This window comes from Odocoileus virginianus, chromosome 12 (assembly GCF_023699985.2).
Source record: "Odocoileus virginianus isolate 20LAN1187 ecotype Illinois chromosome 12, Ovbor_1.2, whole genome shotgun sequence".
In the NCBI taxonomy this organism is placed as follows: Eukaryota; Metazoa; Chordata; class Mammalia; order Artiodactyla; family Cervidae; genus Odocoileus; species Odocoileus virginianus.
Genome location: NC_069685.1, coordinates 37,535,598 through 37,555,756, shown reverse-complemented (window position 1 = coordinate 37,555,756; position 20,159 = coordinate 37,535,598). Strand labels below are relative to the sequence as shown.

At 36.8% G+C, this 20,159-nt stretch overlaps 1 protein-coding gene across 5 annotated transcripts in view; it reads left to right on the top strand.

The window, feature by feature from the left end:
- Positions 1-20,159, top strand: part of RXFP1 (relaxin family peptide receptor 1) — a 124,988-nt gene that overhangs the window by 98,409 nt on the left and 6,420 nt on the right. For 2 of the 5 annotated variants that reach the window (XM_070474927.1, XM_070474932.1), the window contains 7 exons: positions 1,054-1,125; positions 5,654-5,725; positions 9,088-9,159; positions 10,131-10,202; positions 12,032-12,261; positions 14,388-14,798; positions 15,814-16,032. In XM_070474927.1, coding sequence (XP_070331028.1) covers positions 1,054-1,125; positions 5,654-5,725; positions 9,088-9,159; positions 10,131-10,202; positions 12,032-12,261; positions 14,388-14,798; positions 15,814-16,032 — 1,148 coding nt within the window. The remainder of the gene's footprint in view (positions 1-1,053; positions 1,126-5,653; positions 5,726-9,087; positions 9,160-10,130; positions 10,203-12,031; positions 12,262-14,387; positions 14,799-15,813; positions 16,033-20,159) is intronic. The other 3 variants (XM_070474929.1, XM_070474930.1, XM_070474931.1) reach the window with 3 other exon arrangements.

Here is a 20,159-nt window from a genome sequence, read left to right as displayed (position 1 = left end):
GTCCTTTTGAAGTAATGTTTTATCTCTTTACAAACAAAATGAATCATTTATGTGAACAGAATCTGGCATACACATGCACAGTAATTATAGCAAATGTTCCCTCTCAGTTTGAAGTTTTTTGAAATGGAAGCACAATGGCAAAATTACTGAAGTTCAAAGCAGGTGTAACCACAGATTCACAATGTATCAGTACATGAATCATCACAGTGGTACTATCTTATACGAGACCTACTTTTCTAAAACTTAAGTAATACCCAATTTAGTGGAAAAAAATTCTCATAAACCACCTAAAATCTGTCCTTGGATGGCAGTTTGAGAAATACCAAGATCAAGCCCTACTCTATGAGAATTATTACTGCAAAGGTTGTGGGAAAAAATTAATTATAATCTTTTTTCAAAAGTTGCAGAATGTTCACATCTGTGAGAATATGATTGTGACACCCACCAGGATAAACCTTAGAATGTTATCAAATATAATTTCTCCTATGCCACTGTCTTATTTTAAATCCATGTTGCTAGCTCATAACACCAGATCAGTGCAGAAATGAACTGTCAGGCCTTACAGTCTGATTCATCATCACAAATCAGAGATCTTCTGAGTTGGTCCAGCTTAGAGTAGGCATCTTCCAGCACCTCCACTTTAAATCACAGCAACTACCCAGTGTGCACGAGTGCTATTGTGGTGTTGGGTGCGGGGGTATATTTTGTTAGACAGACATACCACGAAGACTGCACAGGCCACTTTAAGACAGTTGTGCTGATACTTAGACTGTATTCTCAGGGGTCAAGATTTTTCACTCTTATCCCTGTGGAGCTCTTCCCTAAAACACTTTAAAATGTGAACACTATTTTACTTGTATCACCATTAAAAGATTTGGGATATTTAAGATTAAAATGAGCTTGGATAATTTATCATACTATTTCAACGTATCTTGATATGGAAATGCATTATACATAATTATCTTTGTTTTTGCAGGTTGTTAATCTTCTCTCCAATAACTCACTGTAAGTTACCTCCAGAAGCTACAACATCTTTTTTCTGTTTACTTTCAGGGTAATGAGGAAAAACAAAATTAATCACCTTAGTGAAAATACGTTTGCACCTCTCCAGAAACTAGATGAATTGTAAGTTTGATTACACATATATTTTGTAAGTTTGATTACATATATAGAACTATTTCTGTATACCCCAAGCCACAGGTATTTCAGGAATTCTGAAAGCTTAACAAATATGTGTTAAAGGAAACTATAAAATAAATATTTGAGGAAAGTAAAGTAAAAGAAACAGCTGTGGAGGCGAATAAAGCCAGGGGAAATTAATAATTATATCCTACATCACTTTAACCCACTGCTAGAGACGGATAGCAAATTTATCTTAAAGTTTTTGGAGAGTGAGGATTCAGAGATCAGGAGATAAAAAGATATCACTTTGCTGGTTCTGAAACCACAGGATAATCTTGGATCTATAAGATTAGACACTGCCATGGATAACAACTTCCAAACCTGTAATAATGGTCAAGAGAGCAGCTTGAGACAGCTATTTATAACATCCCTTTTTAAGATCAATAACACAGTTCCAAAGGACAGTAAAGCAAGTCTCTGATGAATCAAAGCCTTGTGGTCAAGCCACATGGTAGTTGATTCTCCAAATAAAATATACTTAAGACAGTGGAGGAAGCACATGCTCTTCAGACAGTTTTTTTTTTTTTTTATGGCTTAATTTCTTCAATTGGGGTTTTGTTAAAGTCTGGGCTAGCCACTAGTTTGATTTTTGGTTTTCTGAAAAGAATCTGGAGAGTGAACAGAACTACATGTTTTGACAATTAGCTGGGCAGAACTTGGATTCATTAAAACTTTTCCATAAAAAAGAATGTAACTAAAATGTTGCTCAGGACACCTTACCTGCATACTAAGACAGGTGGAGGAAACATACATGCCACAGGCAAAAACATCCCTCAGAAAACAATCCAGCATTCTGCTCCAAAACTTCAGTAAACAAGCAATTGAAGCCCCAACATTTTTTCCATAACCATGGGCTTGAAACATTTTTTGGTAGACAGTACCAACCATTCACAAAACACACAAGAAAATCTCATTAGGTATCAGAACCAAACATCTGCTGTAATGACTCCTGGTGTCTGACAAATGAATATACCATCAGCACATAGAAAATTGTTTTATTCTCAGCAGCGGGGAGCAGTGCGTGCAGGTGACTCAAAAGGCATTATCTAGCCATTAAAATACAAGTTAGTCAAGGGATCCATAATTTTCCTTGCTTTATCATACTTGCAACTCCAATCTGAATACCAAAAGGCAGTTTCTCCAAATTCTAACTTGCAAGGTGGCCCTAAGGTATGGGTGCAAGAAAGAATTAAGTCAGGAGAAATTAACAAATAAAATACATCCTACACTGCTCTAACCCACTGCTAGAGAAGGACAGCAAATTTATCTTTAAGAAACCTGTGGTGAGCATGGGGCGGGACAGCTGAGTCCTCAGTCAGTGCTAATCCAGGTTCAGAGGTAAAAGAAAGAGCTACAAAGGGGCAGAGAGGGTCCCCACACCAAAAATTAGTCCTACCTAAATCCTGTCAAGTCCCACGCCTGAAAAATCAGATTTACAAGGATGAAAATGGCATGTTTTCTAAGAGATAACGGTTTTAACTGGATGAACATGGAAGTGTTAGTTGCTCAAACTTTTCTGACTCTTTCTGACCCCATGGACTGTAGCCCATCAGGCTCCTCTATCCATGGAATTCTCCAGGCAAGAATCCTGGAATGGATTGCTATTCCCATCTCCAGGGAATCTTCCCAACAGAGGGATCAAACCCATGTCTCCTGCATTGCAGGCAGATTCTTTACCATCTGAGTCACCAGGAATGTCCCTTAAATGAATGGGTCTAGACCTAAAATGAGTGACTCTTCTTTTGAAAGAAGGTTGGACTTCGCTCTGTGCCCCTTCTAGCTTGATCCCACTGACAGAATTAATGAGGGCAAAATTAGCAACAGTAAGATTCACTTCCCGTCTTAAGACGTGAATCTTCCTGTCTTAAGACGTGTTCTTAACCACTAAAACACCAAGGAAGCCCTAATCTGTGCTTTTAAAGCAACTACTCAAGGTGACAATGTGTTTGCTGAGCCCATTCAGAAATAGACTGCAAGTCCAGTTAAGTTTAGACGAACTTTCCTAAACAAAACTGAGAAAATGGTCTTTGTTCTTGTCACTTAGGATCTAAACCAAATGGTCCCCATTACGTGATTGATGACGAAAGAAATATTTGTCAGAATTTGCTTTAGTAGCCAAAGTCAGAACTCTCACCAGAAATGGCTGAACATGGTAATTTGAGATTTAATATTCTAGTGGACTCTTCTAAATCTGTTTTTCACATTGCCTCACTAGCATGATCGATATTTTACTTGGCTTCCCATACAAGGAACTGGAATCATCCTGCCCCTTTTACTTAAATATGAAAACAGATCTTCAGTCTATTAATAGTCTGCAAGTAGGGATGGAAAGAGTAGCTAGTCCAAAACTAAGCTATATGCTGGGAAACCCAGATCTTCCCTGAAAGAGCTCACACCCTTCAGAAGAGAATGTAGGGACAGGAAAAGTTTTAAAATGATGCTATAAGTGCTGTCTGTGAGAACGCCTAACTCTCCCAGTCGTGAAGGAAAGACATGTGAAAAGAATCTTTTTTAAAAGTATAGTTGGGCTTCCCAGGTGGTCCAGTGGTTAAGAATCCACCTGCCTATGCAGAGGATACAGGTTCAATCCCTGGTCCAGGAAGATCCCACATGCCAAGGAGAAACTTAAGCCCATTGTCCACAACTAGTGAACCAGTGCCCCAGAGCCCATGAGCCACAACTGCTGAAGCTGGCACACCTAGAGCTCACGCTCTGCGGCAAGAGAAGCCACTACAATGAGGAGCCTGAGCATTTCAACTAGAGAGTAGCCCCCACCATCATCACAGCTAGAGAAAGCCTGTGCGCAGCAATCAAGACCCAGCACAGCCCAAAAAAAGCCTGGTTGATTTACAACATTGTGTTAGGTTCAAGCGTACAGCAAAATGATTCGGCCTTGCATATCCATTCTTTTTCAGGTTCTCTCCCATTATAGGTTATTACAAGATATTGAGTATAGTTCCCTCTGCTACACAGTAATTCCTTGATTTTTTTTCCTGAGCAGAATCTTAAAGGTGTTCACCTGAAGGACCAGAAGTAAAGCTTTTTCCAGGTAGAAGGAAGCAAGCACCCATGCAAAAACCTGGAGGTTAGAATACTGAGGTGCATTCAGGTCCTGGTGAAAGCCAATTTAACTGAGCAGAAAGTGGTAGGAAACTAAGCTGGACTGTACAAAATATTTAAAGACTCTTTTCTATCACACTAAACAGTTTTGATTTTATCTATTGTGGAGCAGTGAGCGGTTGAAGAATTTTTAAAAGGGGATGAAATTTTTGAAAGATTCTTTTGGTTATCAAATCAGAGACTCTATCCACATAGACAATTCACCCATAAATATGTAAATAACAAAAACAGTCTCAAGGATCAGATTACAATTTGAAAATAGAGCATTTACAGCAAAGACATTAGTCATTTTGATTATATTACTTGTTTTTAGTTTTAAAACTCAATCTAAAACTGCCTTGCCCTTTCAAATTTCAGTAATCTAACTTTTGATTTATAAGCACTCCAATTTACGTAGCAACTAGATCTACATCCTTACCTCTCCCTGTGGCAACTAACATGACTTGAGGATAGATAGGGAAAATGGTTAGACTTTCTCTTAGTTTCTCATGATAACATTGGAGAAATCAAGCCTATCTCGCTTAGAAGAATTCTAGGCCTTTCTCATGAGAGTTGCCACTGTCAAAGCTGCCATAAGAGCTGGTACTGTCCAAAGTCTTCCCACAGCTAAGCTATAGTCACACCACAGTGGGCAGCCCAACCTCTATACACATATGAAGTATCCTGCTCCAGGAGAGTATAAGACCTGGTGTATATCAGCTATGGAAGAAACTGGAATCTGAAATAATACACTTCCAGTTAAAAACCATAATCAACTGAAACAAAAGAAAAAATTAAGTCTCCAAACCATATTTCTACTTTAGCATAGAAGAAAGGAAAGAAGAATGGATGGGAGGGAAAGAGGGAGGTGGCAGAGGGGAAAAAGAGAAAAGAAGATGGCACAGTATTAATTAAATTAGAAAACTGGATCTATTAGAACCAGATCAGATACCATCAAGCATTGTCTCTGAATGAGGAATAAAATTAGGAAATATTTTTCTTTTACCATTTCATTCCCTTTTTAAAGTTTTGACTTTTATTAATTTCCTGGCAGCTCAGTCAGTAAAGAATCAGCCTGCAGTGCAGGAGGCCTGGGTTCCATCCCTCGGTCGGGAAGATCCCCTGGAGAAGGAAATGGCAACCCACTTCGGCACTCTTGCCTGGAAAATCCCATGGACAGAGGAGCTTGGTGGGCTACAGCCCACGGCATTGCAAGAGTCAGACACAATTTAGCAACTAAACCACCACCACCAATTAATACAACTCACTAATAGCATTATTTGAAAGTTGTATAATGGTTTTTTAATAAACCACAGAACTACGGATAAAGTCTTAAGAAAATAACATGACATGGTTGCAATTACTTCCCTAGGGATTTAGGAAGCAATAAGATTGAAAATCTTTCTCCACATATCTTTAAGGATCTGAAGGAGCTCTCACAACTGTAAGATTGATATGAATTTTTATCTTTATTTTTAATTTGTTTTATTTTCTAAAATTGCCATTAAAATACACATCAGTATGTGTGTTTACCATTTTAACCATTTTTAAGTGTACAGTTCAGTGGTATCCAGTTCATTCACACTGTTGTGTAACCATCACCACCATCCATTTCTGGAACTTTTCCTGCTTTCCAAACTGAAGCTCCATACCTATTAAACACTAACTCCCCATCGATACCCCTCCCCAACCGGCTTCTATCACTGTTTGGTCTCTATGAATTTGGCATCTCTAGGTACCTCATATAGGTAGAATCATACATACCTTGTTCTTTTACAGCTGGCTTATTTCACTTAGCCTAATATCTTCAAGTTTTATCCGTGCTGTAGCATATGTCAGAATTTCTGAATATTATCACCCATATTAGCAATCCATTGTGTGTAAGTACCACATTGTATTTATCCATTTTTCCATTGATGGACACTTGGGTTGTTTCCACCTTTTAGCTGTTATGAGTAGGGCTGCTACGAACATGGGTGTGTAAATATCAGTTAAAGAACTTGCTTTCAATTCTTTGGGGGTATATAGCCTCAGAAATAGTATTACTGGTAACTCTGTTTTTAATTTTTTGAGGAAACCTCATACTCTTTTCTATAGTGACTGCAACTATTTTACATTCTCACTAACAGTGCACAAAGATTCTAATTTCTCCACATTTTCAACAGCACTTGTAATTTTGTATTTTTTTAATAATAGCCAACCTAATGGATGTGACATGGTATTTCATTGTGGTTTTGATTTGCATTTCTCTAATGATTAATGATGTTGGGCATCTTTTCATGTGCTTATCGATCATTTGCACATCTTCTTTGGAAAATGTCTACTCAGGTCCTTTACTCATTTTTAAATCGGGTTGTTTGGTTTTTCATTGTTAAGCTGTGCATGCATGCTGAGTCACTTCAGTTGTGTCCTACTCTTTGTGACCTTATGGACTGCAGTGCACCAGGCCTGTCTGTCCATGGGATTCTCTAGGCAAGAATACTGGAGTGGGTTGCCATGCCCTCCAGGGATCTTCCTGACCCAGAGTTCAAACCTGCGTCTCTTATGTCTCCTGCATTGGCAGGTGGGTTCTTTACCACTGGGAACCCCTGTTAAGTTGTAGGATCATATATATTTTAGATAGTAAATAATTTCAGATATATGATTTACAAATACATGCTCCTATTCTATAGGTTGCCTTTTCACTCTGTTGATAGTGTTTTCTGATGCACAAAAGTTTTAGATTTAGATGTACTCCAATTCTTTTTTTTTTTTTTTCTATTGTTACCTATGCTTTTGGTATCACGGTATACAAGAAATCACTGCCTAATCCAATGTCATGAAGTTTTTCTCTTATGATTTCTTCTAAGAGTTTTATAGTTTAGCTTTTATATTTAGGAATTAGATCCATTTTGAGTTAATTTTGTACATTGTGGAAGCTAAGGGTTTAAGCTCTTTCTTTTTTTTTTTTTTTTTTTGCATGTGGACATCTATCTGGTTTTCCCAGAACCATTTGTTAAGAAGATTGTCCTCTCCCCATTGAACGGTCTTGGCATGTGTTAAAAATTATGTGACCATCCATACAAAAGTTTGTTCCTGGGCTCTCCATTCTATTCCATCATCCTATACAACTGTCTTTACTCCAGTACCACACTATTACTGATTACTGTAGCTTTGTGGTAAGTTTTGAGTCAGAAAGTAAGACCTCCAATTTTGTCCTTCTTTTTCAAGGCTTATTCAGATTCCCTTGAGATTCCAAACAAATTTTAAGATGGATTTTTCTATTTGTTCAGAAAAACCGTCACTGGGATCTTGATAGATATTATACTGAATCTTTTGATTGCTTTGGGTAGTATTGTCATCGTAATGATTTTAAATCTTCTAGTCCCAAAGCACAGAATGTCTTTCCGTTTATTGGTGTCTAATCTCTTTCAACAATATTTTATTTTCATGGTGCAAGCCCTTCACCTTTATTCAGTTTATTGGGATTTTTTTGGCTGCACTGGATCTTCATTGCTACCCAAGCTTTCTCTGATTATGGCAAGTGGAGGCCACTCTTCATTGAAGTATGGAGGCTTCTTATTTTGGTAGCTTCTCTTGTGGCTCGGTAGTTGTGGTGGGTGGGCTTAGTTGTTCTGTGGCATGTGGGATCACCCTGAATCAGGAATCAAATCCATGTTCCCTACATTAGCAAGCAGATTCCCAACCTCTGGACTACCAGGGAAACCTCTCTTCAGTTTATTCCTATGTATTCTTCTGATGCTATTGTAAATTGAATTATTTTCTTAATTCTCTTTCTAGATTGCTCAGGGCTGATGTATAGAAATGCGTTTGATTATTCATCATTGTCTGATTATTGTGCATTTGTTCGATATTTGATTTGAATTTGTTTATTAGTTCTGACAGTTGTGTGTGTGTGTGTGTGAAATCTTTAAGGTTTTATACACACAAAATGGGCTTCCCTGCAAAAAAAAAAAAAGGGGGGGCTTCCCTGGTGGCTCAGATGATAAAGAATCTGCCTGCAATGCAGAAAACCGAAGTTTTACCCCGGGTCAAAAAGATCCCCTGGAGAAGGAAGTGGCTACCCACTCCAGTATTCTTGCCTGAAGAATTCCATGGACAGAGGAGCCTGGTGGGCTACAGTCCATGGGATCACAAAGGGTCTGACACGACTGAGTGACTAACAGTTTCACTTTTCACACATGAAATAATGTCATCTATAAACAGGGATAATTTTACTTTTCACTTCCCAATTTGGATGCCTTTTATTTTATTTTATTTTATTTCTTGCCTAATCCCTCTGGATAGGTCTTCTAGCACTATCTTCATCTCTTTTTCCTAGCCGTAAAGCCATTTACTTTTCATTTCATGCCTCATAACTTGCTAACACAATATGCCACTATTCGATATGATTTATTGTAAAACGTATTCAATGTGGTTTCATTCATTCAAATTTTGATTCATTCAAATTTTTCTTTTATTTAAATCACACCTGATGATAGGCAAAACCTGAAGTGGTGTGGCTTCCCTTTGGGAAACCTGCAGATTCCCTGGTGGGACCATCCAGGACCACCCCGCCTTCATGATCATGTGGTCTCAGCTCTCTCTCTGTCACTAAGACATTTAGAGCCTCACATGGTTCTAAGAGTTCTATCTCCATTAATCCATTTGAATGTCTAAGGAGCCCTATGGTACAAGTGCCATTGATGTACTTTTTTGCTAACGTTTACAAGCAATCCTCCGTCAACAGATATACTTCCTCTTTACTCAAATCCTTTCTAAAAATGACCAATTGCTGCTCTTTTTTTTTTTTTTTTACTGAAACAGGAATCTTTCCTATAACCCAATCCAGAGAATTCAAGCCAACCAATTTGATAATCTTGTCAAACTCAAATCTCTGTAAGTATACAACTATGGGGATAGTTTTATGATACATTTTTTATTTATATACTAATAGCTAATACATTCTATAAAATAAGATTAATAGAGTCTTGAATCAGAAGCTTTATTCCCAGGATGTTAGTTAAACTCTACAGAAACCATATGAGTACTTGCTGAGCTATAAACAAACAGATGGCTATTAGTTTAATCTTTCATATTTATGAGCTAAAAATTAGATAATTCTATAATCACCAGGAGCTTATATTGGATTGTTTGTTTTGATACTCTGAGGGCATCTATGCATATTTATTCCTTCATTAGCACTGGGGGTATCTAAGAGTTTATTATAACTATGGTTATCCCAAGATAGAATGTTCTGGATTATATAAGTCTTTACTTGCAGCACACATGCACAAACGCACATACATAAATTATATTAGGATCTATGAATCGCCTTAAGAAGGCGTGCTTCAGTTCTTTTAAGTATTCCCTCGGTAAACTGTCATTTTATTAGGAAAAAAATTATTTAAAAATTATTAGAAAAATTTCAAGAATGTAAAATGCTCCTCTCTGCTATTGCAATATCATCAAAAGGCAATGTTTATTCATTTATTTCACAAATATTTGTTGAATAGTTACTATGAAAAAAGCATCATGCCACAATCTATTAGAAGCCAAAAATTGAAATAGGAAAGATATAGAATCAATATAAGTATTTATATTGTGTATAAATAGCAGAATCAAAAAGGCATTGGGGGAAAAAGGGGTTATTATGAGATCACACAAAATCATGTGTGTGAAACTTTGGAAATACTATAGAATTTTAAAAATCTTTCATGTAATGAAAGGAACTGGGAAAGTGTCTAGGGAAGGCTAAGTATGAATGTTCAGTTCAGAATAAGTGTTAAATAATTGTGTATTAAACTGTCCTTCACAAAAATTCATTATACCCTGCATAACATATGTTTTTTGATAATTTGATATTTTAGCAGCCTAGATGGAATTGAAATTTCAAATATCCAACAAAGGATGTTTAGACCTCTCATGAATCTCTCTTACATGTAAGCAGATGTTTTTCTTGTTCTTCACCTTGATTTTAATTGTTTAGGTTTCCACCTGTATTGTGCTAATACCCCCATATGCAGCGCATCCAATTTATTAACATTTCCTACTGACTAATTTGCCTAAACAATAACTAACTTTTAAAGCATAGAGATAGGGTGAGGTAATTTTTAGTTGTCCATGATTTGGTCTGAGAGAATGAAAGGAGATTGGTTTGGGTGTCGGACAACAGGAGTGTGGAGGGAACCCACTCAGGCTTATATGCTCTAATGCCCTCTCGTGACACTCACATACATTCATGTTTGTCCACTGAGCTAGCAACTAGTGCACCTGGCACAAATGCAACCAGATGAAGAAGTAGGAAGTCACATGAACAACATAGAACAATTATAAATAATCCATGTAAATGGAGGAAGGAAGAGAGAGAGTCTCCTCAGTGAAAATTGCCCACAGTGTCAGGGCATGATGGAGCAAGGGTGTATGGATAAAATGGCAAGCTTTGAAAAATCTTGTATTCAAACATCATGTCTCATCATGCCATCATTACATGCTTTAGAAGCATTTTCTTTAGTTGAATGTAATATATAGCAGTATATATATATATATATATACACATACACACACACACACAATATTAGAGTGATCTCCATGCCAAGTAATTAATTCTCAATAATTTAGAAAGTGCATGGCAGCCACCACCACTCTATAATCTTGCTTGTATTTTAAATCTAACAGAGGACACTGATTTTTTTTCCCACAATTCCTTGGACAGCAAAGTTTCCTTGGTTATGCACAATATAAAGCACTCTGAATAAATTGAGCAAACAGAGTTTATTGAAAGAAAATGATGTAACTCATAAAACCCAAGAAACAACTCAAGGACTTGACTTGAACAGAGCAGATCCTGGGATCCAGACAGCAAGAGTTAAACAACAGGACTACAGACTGTAATTGTCAAGTTTTTATCTTATATTACTACAACTGTTTATACTATAAAGACCATTTATACTTTTTGCCAGAGAACATGGCTTTAGGGGCAAATGGATCTAATTTGAATACTAAATTTCTGCACTTAGTAGAAAGTTCCTTAGCAGATAATTTGCCTCCATTGAAGATTCATCTCCTCATATGGTCATAGCAACACCAACCTCATTAAGCTGATTTAAGAAGTCATTCCTGATTTGAGAAGTTATACTTAGTAGATGCTCAATAAATGGTGTGGGTGTTGGTAGTACACAGTAGTAATTACTGATTATCCAGGTGGTGTCTTTTATTAACAAGAGAGGTCTCTTTACTAATGAAAGAATTCACTCAACAAATATTTATCAAACACCTCATCGTGTACCAAAATCCAGTGTGAGAATAAAGATGTTAGCAAGTAGTTACAGATCATACAACTTCTATAATAGAAAAGCCGTAGAAGCAGAGAGGACAAAGCCTTTAACTCCCTTCCCCCAGGTTTGAAAAAGTAAAATTAATTGCGGCAACACAGGAGTTATGTACCAAGCACTGAAAATCCAGTAACAGTTTCCTTCGGTGGATTATCTTGATCACATGACGACTAATTTACATTCTAAAATATGTCTAATGCTTGTCTGTTCATTATGCCCATTTACTGCTTTCGCCCACACATTCTTTTGTAGTAAAATCAAGTTAATAAGAATTAAACTTAAGTTTCTTAATAAAACTTTAGTGTCCCTAATGTTTTACTTTTATTCCTCTGAGACTGATATTGTTTTCTTTTTACAGAGGAAATGGAGAAAATAGATATTAAGGTAGAGTGACACTTCAGTTTAAAGTCTTATTTTCCCTTGTCTTTGCACAACAGCTATTTTAAGAGATTTCAGTACTGTGGCTATGCACCGCATGTTCGAATCTGTAAACCAAATACTGACGGACTCTCATCTTTAGAGGATCTCTTGGCGAGCATTATCCAGAGAGTGTTCGTCTGGGTTGTGTCTGGAGTCACGTGCTTTGGAAACATCTTTGTCATCTGTATGCGACCTTGTATCAGATCTGAGAACAAGCTGCATGCCATGTCAATCATTTCTCTCTGCTGTGAGTATTTCCTGGCTGAAGAGGAATTACAAGTTTTGAAATATATTAAAGTGTTACTGTTAGAAAATAAGTAACCAGAGTACTAGAATCATGGGATGTTAAAAATTCCTCCCCTTTGCTTAGATGTTTTCTAAGCATTCAATGAAATGCTACAGGAAAATAAAGTGATAAAGTTTTTAAAGTAAGAAAACTCAGTCACCTTACACAGATTAATGAAGCACTCATTCATTAATTTTGTCTGATAAGGAAGATTTTGTTTATTCGCTTTCTTCTCTAAAGGTATAATGTTTTGTGAGTTAGTCGCTCAGTTGTGTGTGTGTGACTCTTTGTGACCCCATGGACTGTAGCCGCCAGTCTCCTCTGTCCTTAGGATTCTCCAGGCAAGAATACTGGAGTGGGTTGCCGTTTCCTTCTCCGGGGGATCTTCCTGACCCAGCAATAGAACCCGGGTCCCCTGAATTATAGGTAGATTCTCTACCAGCTGAGCCACCAGGGAAGCCGGTGTAGTATTTTATGAAAACATGTAAAATTTTTTTACTGTGAATAACCTTGAAACCTTTCATCATCACATTTTCATGCCCAGAGCTCTCTTTATTTTTTGTGTGCGCATCCAGTTCATAGACACTGAATTCAGACATTACTGTTCCTCTGGTCTCTGAGCTTCTAACATCTTTTCCATTCATAATTTGAAATATTTAAATAAGAAAGTGTTTAAAGTAGTATTAAATTTTCTAAGTTGTTGAAACATGATTGCAAGGTAGTATGTTAAATGAAAAATATTTTTTAAAAAAAGAAATAAAAGCAAGAAACTAGTTTTCCAGTTGCTTATAATCTGGGTCAAGTGGCCTATAATTCACCCATACTCCCTCAAGCAAACATCCATCTACATGGTGTTCTATTTTTTATGACTGCTATACTATGTCTTACCCCTACACTGATTCGAAGTCTAAGACTGAACTGTTTTTTCATTGCAAATTGCCTAAGAAACAGAACTTAGAAATTGTTAACTACTTGGGAAACTTCCCTGGTGGCTCAGATGGTAAAGTGTCTACCCGGAATGCAGGAGACCTGGGTTCAATCCCTGGGTCAGGAAGATCCCCTGGAGAAGGAAGTGGCAACCCACTCCAGTACTCTTGCCTGGAAAATCCCATGAATGGAGGAGCCTGGTAGGCTACAGTCCATGTGGTCGCAAAGAGTCGGACACGACTGAGCGACTTCACTTTTTTCACTTTTTTTTTCATATTGTTAGCTACAAAATTTTGAGTTCACTCAATTTCCCTGGTAAAGGCTAGAATATAACCTCAGTGTTTAAAGATTAAGGCTAGCCTTGTGATTTATACCGTGATGTGACTTTAGGATCATTGGGTAGAATGCTTGCATGGTCAAAAAAATTAAAAAAAAAAAAAAACACCCTCTCTTTATGATATGCAATATTTACTTTAAAAAGAAAATACACCAAGAAATATATCACATGAACAGCTGATTTGGAGGAGTCTGAAAAGAGACAGAGAAAGATGTTAACACAGGAAGAAAGAATCAGAACAGTTTTGCTTAGACCACCTCTGGATAAGGCATTTAAGCCCCTTAAAATTATACTAACCACAGAGCACTTCATAGTTATTCCTATCTTCTAAATTATAGACCTCAAAATTCATAGTCATTACTCTATCATAGCAGGTTCTGAAATACTTTCTCTGGGATTTTGAATAACTTAACTTCTTAAACTGGGAGAATTTCAGTGGAAGAAATGAAACAAATTATAATACCCCTGTCTTGTCTGTAATTAAATGCAAAACATAGTTGCATTTTACTCATTCAGCATTTCTAGGTGATGGGACTAGGAAGGAAAACAAAACAGACAAGACCCCTGCTCTTATAGACCTGTGTGTTAGATAAAAGCAGAGACATGCTTACATATTTAGCTGCAGAGGATGCTGTAAGCATGGTTATCAGAGAGAGATGATGAAGTGGTCCTCACCCATAAATGAATTCTTAGAATACATCTTACATCCCCCAAGACAAACAGTTGTCTATTTGGGGCTAATGTTAAAAATATTACTGTTTAATGATAATTCCATTTCATCTATTTATTTCTCTACATTTGTTGAATTTACTGATTCCTGCAGGTGCTGACTGCTTGATGGGAATCTATTTATTTGTGATTGGAGCCTTTGACCTGAAGTTTCGAGGAGAATACAATAAACATGCGCAGCTGTGGATGGAGAGCATTCATTGTCAGCTTCTGGGGTCCCTGGCCATTCTGTCCACAGAAGTATCAGTATTACTTTTAACATTTCTGACACTGGAAAAATATATCTGCATTGTGTATCCTTTTAGATGTTTAAGACCTGGAAAATGTAGAACCATTACAGTTTTGATTCTCATTTGGATTATTGGGGTTATCGTGGCTTTCATTCCACTGAGCAATAAGGAATTTTTCAAAAACTACTATGGCACCAATGGAGTATGTTTCCCTCTTCATTCAGAAGACGCAGAAAGTACTGGAGCCCAGATTTATTCAGTGGCAATTTTTCTTGGTAAGAAATTCTGTATTAAAAGCCTTATCAAGGACTTGGCAGTCCAGTGGTTAAGATTTCCCTCTCCAATATAGAGGGTGCAGCTTCAATCCCTGGTCAGAGGGACTTCCCTGGTGGTCCAGTGGTTAAGAATCTGCTTTGCAATTCAGGAGATGTGGGTTTGATCCCTGGCATGGGAGCTAAGATTTCACATGTTGTGTGGTGCCATCAAAAAATGAAAAAAAAAAAAAAAAAAGAATAACAAAAACAAAATCAATCCCTGATCAGGGAGCTAAGATCCCATATGTCTTTCAGTGAAAAAAAAAAAAAAACAGAAAAAAATATTGTAGCAGATTCAAGACTTAAAATAAGTATTTTTTAAAAGCCCCTTTATTTAAATGTTAAAATAAGTCACAATGTGAATCTCATTATGCCTTTTAACGTTTACATTTTAATTTCAGATCTTCTAACCAGAATGGACACTGAGGGTAGATTTTATCAAAACTCCCTAAAGGGAATTTTTTTCTAAATTACCACTTTGTCATATTAATTCACATATGATACACTTTAATAAAAGACATTAAACACTTGCATTTCATGCATTCACCCTAATAATACTAAGCAAAATATGTTTCAACTGTTTGTGTTTGTAATATGAATAGATTCATAGTAGCAACACAGGTCTGTGCCTTGGGAGTAGACAAGTGTTTCCTTTTGAAAAAATATTCTCAAAGTATAATTTAAAGTAACTGAATTACAAAAAAAATAGATTAATAAGCCCAGGATATTCACTGAATCACTATAATCACTACAATCTAATTTTAATATGTCATTTTTAAATTAAACATTTCATCATCCTTATAACTGCAACAATATTTAAATTTTTTAATTCATGATTTTTGCACTTTAGTAATTCTTATAGAGAACAAAAAACACATTGTGGTCTTTGCCTTCTCCTTTATAATAACAGCGAAAGATTTGTTTGTTTTGAAAGAACACTCATATTTATTAATAATAATCTTTGTGTTCTTAATAGGTATTAACTTGGCAGCCTTTATCATCATAGTTTTTTCCTATGGAAGCATGTTTTACAGCATTCATCAAAGTGCCGTAACAGCAAATGAAGTACAGAATCAAGTTAGAAAGGAAATGACCCTTGCCAAACGGTTTTTCTTTATTGTGTTTACTGATGCATTATGCTGGATACCCATCTTTATACTGAAATTTCTCTCATTGCTTCAGGTGGAAATACCAGGTACAAATTTTTTCTTCCTATAATGAAATAATAAATCTGTTTCTACAGAATTCCTCTAGAAGGGTATTAAGATCCCTAACAGTAACTCATTTCAAGAATCATAAGTTAGAGTTACATGTAGTTAAAGCTCTGTTCATTGATCAAATGTTTACTAGGAGAAACGTGCCTGGTTCTTTTTTTCCTAAGCCATTCCCTTTTATTTTTAGATTAATGTTATTGACTTGTAAATTAAGTTTTTTCTTAAATGAAGTGAGAACTGGGTTCAAATCCTGGGTCAGAAAGATCCTCTGGAGAAGGGCATGGCCACCCACTCCAGTATTCTTGCCTGGAGAATTCCATGGACAGAGGAGCCTGGAGAGCTTCAGTCCATGGGGCCACAAAGAATTGGACATGACTGAGTGACTAACACTTTCTTAAATGAAATAGTTTTCTTTTTAAAATTTTTATTGCGTTGAAGTGTAGTTGACTTACAATATTACATTAGTTTCAGATATATGACAGCAATTCTGTTTTTTTACAGATTACACAACATGCAAAATAAATATAAAATATTGACTGTATTACCTGTACTATTCAATACATCTCTGTGACTTATTTATTTTATAACTGGTAGTTCATCTCTTTTAATATTGTTCACCTATTTTTTCCTACCCCAGCCCTCTCCTCTGTGGTTACCACGTGAGCTTGTTCTCTGTATCCATGAGCCTGTTTTTGTTTTGTTATATTTACTTGATTTTTTATTTTTTAGATTCAACATATAAGTGAAAACATACAGTATTTGTTTTTCTCTGACTTATTTCACTATGCATAATACCATCCAGGGCCATCCATGTTATTACAAATGGCAAGATTTAATTATTTTTTATTAAGATTGAGTAATATTCCATTGCTTATATACCACATCTTTTTTATTCATTCATCTATCAGTGGCCTTTTAAGTTGCTTCCATATCATGGCTATTGAGAATACTACTGGAATGAACATTGGGATAGGTAAATCTTCTTGGATTAGTGTTTTCATTTTCTTTGGATATATACCAAGGAGTGGAATTTCTGGATTGTACAGTAGTTCTATTTTTAATTTTTTGAGGAACTTCCATACTATTTTACATTGTGGCTACACCAATTTATAGGTCTGAGCTTCCCTGAGCGACCTCACTTGCTGTTCACTACACCAATTTATATTCCTTTCAACAGTGTACAAGGGTTTGCTTTTCTCCACATCCTCACCAACATTTGTTATTTCTTGTTTTTTTGGTGATAGCCACTATGACAGGTGTGAGGTGATATCTCACAGTGGTTTTGATTTGCATTTGTCTGATGATTAGTGTTGCTGATCATCTTTTTATGTGCCTGTTGCTGCTACTGCTAAGTCGCTTCAGTCGTGTCCGACTCTGTGCGACCCCATAGACGGCAACCCACCAGGCTCCCCCGTCCCAGGGATTCTCCAGACAAGAACACTGGAGTGGGTTGCCAATTCCTTCTCCGATGCAGGAAATTGAAAAGTGAAAGTGAAGTCACTCAGTCATGTCCAGCTCTTAGCGACTCCATGGACTGCAGCCTACCAGGCTCCTCCATCCATGGAGGAGCAAGAGTACTCCAGGCAAGAGTACTAGAGTGGGGTACCATTGCCTTCTCCCATGTGGCTGTTGACCATCCATAAGTCTTCTTTGGAAAAATGACTATTCAGGTCTTCTTCTATTTTTTAAGCAGATTTTTTTTTATATTGAGTTGTATTTGTTCTTTATGTATCTTGGATATTACCCCTTGTCAGTCACGTCTCTTGCAAGTATCTTCTCCCATTCAGTAGTTGTCTTTAATTTTGTCAATAGCTTCTTTTACTGTGCAGAAATTTTTTAGTTTAATAAGGTCTCATTTGTTTATTTTTTGTTTCCCTTGGCTGAGAAAAAGAAACCAAAAAATATTGCTAACAGTAATGTCAAAGAGTCTACTGCATATGTTTCCTTCCAGTTTTACGGCTTTAGGTCTGACATTTAAGGTTTTAATCCATTTTGAATTTATTTTTCTATAAGGTATAATGTGATGTTCTACTTTTATTCTTTTCAGTGTAGCTGTGCACCTTTTCCAACAATCGCTTATTGTAGAGACTGCCTTTTTCACATTGTATATTCCTGCCTCCTTTGTCATACAATAACTAACCATAAATGTGTGGGTTTATTTTGGGTCTCTCTATTCTGTTCCATTGACTGTGCCTTTGTTTTGTGCTAGTGCCATAGTGTTTTTTTTTTAATTATGTATTTATTTTTGGCTTTTCTGGGTCCTCATGGTGCATGGGCTTTTCATGCACAGGCTCTTCATTGCTGTGCATGGGCTTTCTCTAGTTGCAATGAACAGGGGATACCCTCTAGTTGCTGTGTATAGGCTTCTTCTCATTGAGGTGGCTTCTGTGTTGTGGAGCATAGACTCTAGGGCATATAGGTTTAGTAATGGTGGTGCATGGGTTTAGCTGCTCCATGGCATGTGGGATCTTAGTTCCTGGACTAGGGATTGAAACGACGTCCCCTGCCTTGGCAGGTATATTCTTTTATTTTTTTATTTATTTGTCTGTGCCAAGTCCTAGTGCAGCATGCAAACTCTTGGTTGCAGCATATGGGATCTAATTCTCGGGCCCACTGCATTGAGAGCTCAGAATCTTAACCCATGGACCACCAGGGAAGTCCAGCAGGTAGATTCTTAATCTCTGTAGTACCAGGAAAGTTCTCATGCTGTTTTGATTATGGCAGCTTTGTAGTATGGTCGGAAGTCATGAAGTATGATACTTCCACTTCTGTTCCTCTTTCTCAAGGTTGCTTTAGCTATTTGGGATCTTTTCTGGTTCCACACGAATTTTAGTATTCTTTGTTCTAATTCTGTGAAAAATGTCATGGGTATTTGGATAGGAATTGCATTGAATCTATAGATTGCACTGAGTAGTATGGACATTTTGGCAATATTAATTCTTCCAATCCATGAAGATGGTATATCTTTCCTTGTATTTGTATTATCTTCAATTTTTTTCATCAGTGTCTTCCAATGTTTAGAATACAGGTCTTTCACTTCATTGTTAGATTATTCCTAGGTATTTTATTCTTTTTGATTTGAGTGTAAGTGGAATGGTTTTCTTGACTTCATGTTCTGATTGTTCATAATTGGTATATAAAAATATACACCTGGTCCTGGACTTTTGTTGGGAGTTTTTTAATCACAGATTCAATTTCAGTACTTGTAATTGCTCTGTTCATATTTTCTATTCCTTCCTAGTTCAGTCTTGAGAGATTGTAGCTTTCTAAGTACTTGTCCATTTCTTCTAGGTTGTCTGCTTTATTGGCATATTGTTTTTCATAGTAGTTTTATGATCTTTGTATTTCTATGATGTCAGTTGTAACTTCTTTTTCATTTCTGCTTTATTGATTTGGACCCTCTCCCTTGTTTTTTTCTGAGTCTGGTTAAAGAATTATTGATTGTGTTTATCTTTTCCAAGAACCAGCTTTTAGTTTCATTGATCTTCTCTATTGTATTTTTAGTCTCTATTTCGTTTATTTCTGCTCTGTTCTTTATGATTCATTTCCTTCTACTAATTTTGAATTTTGTTTGTCCTTTTTTCCATAGATCCTGTAGGTGTAAGGTTGTTTATTTGAGATTTTTCTTATTTCCTGAGGTAAACTTGTATTGCTGGGCTTCCCAGGTGGATCAGTGGTAAAGAAACTGTCTGCTAATGCAGGAGAAAGTGAAGTCACTCAGTCGTGTCCGGCTCTTCGCACCCCATGGACTGTAACCTACCAGGCTCGTCAGTCCATGGGATTTAGGCAAGAATACTGGAGCAGGTTGCCATTTCCTTCTCCAGGGGATCTTCCAGACCCAGGGATCGAACCTGAGTCTCCCACATTGTAGGCAGATGCTTTACCGTCTGACCTACTAGGGAAGCCATGGGTTCAATCCCTTGGTCAGGAAGATCCTCTGGAGAAGGAAATGGCAACCCACTTCAATATTCTTGCCTGGTAAATCCCATGGACAGAGAAGCCTGGCAGGCTACAGTTCATGGGGTCACAAAGAGTCAGATACAACTTAGCAACTAAACAACAACAACAAAGCTTATGTTGATATAGCCTGTCTTCTTAGAGCTGTTTT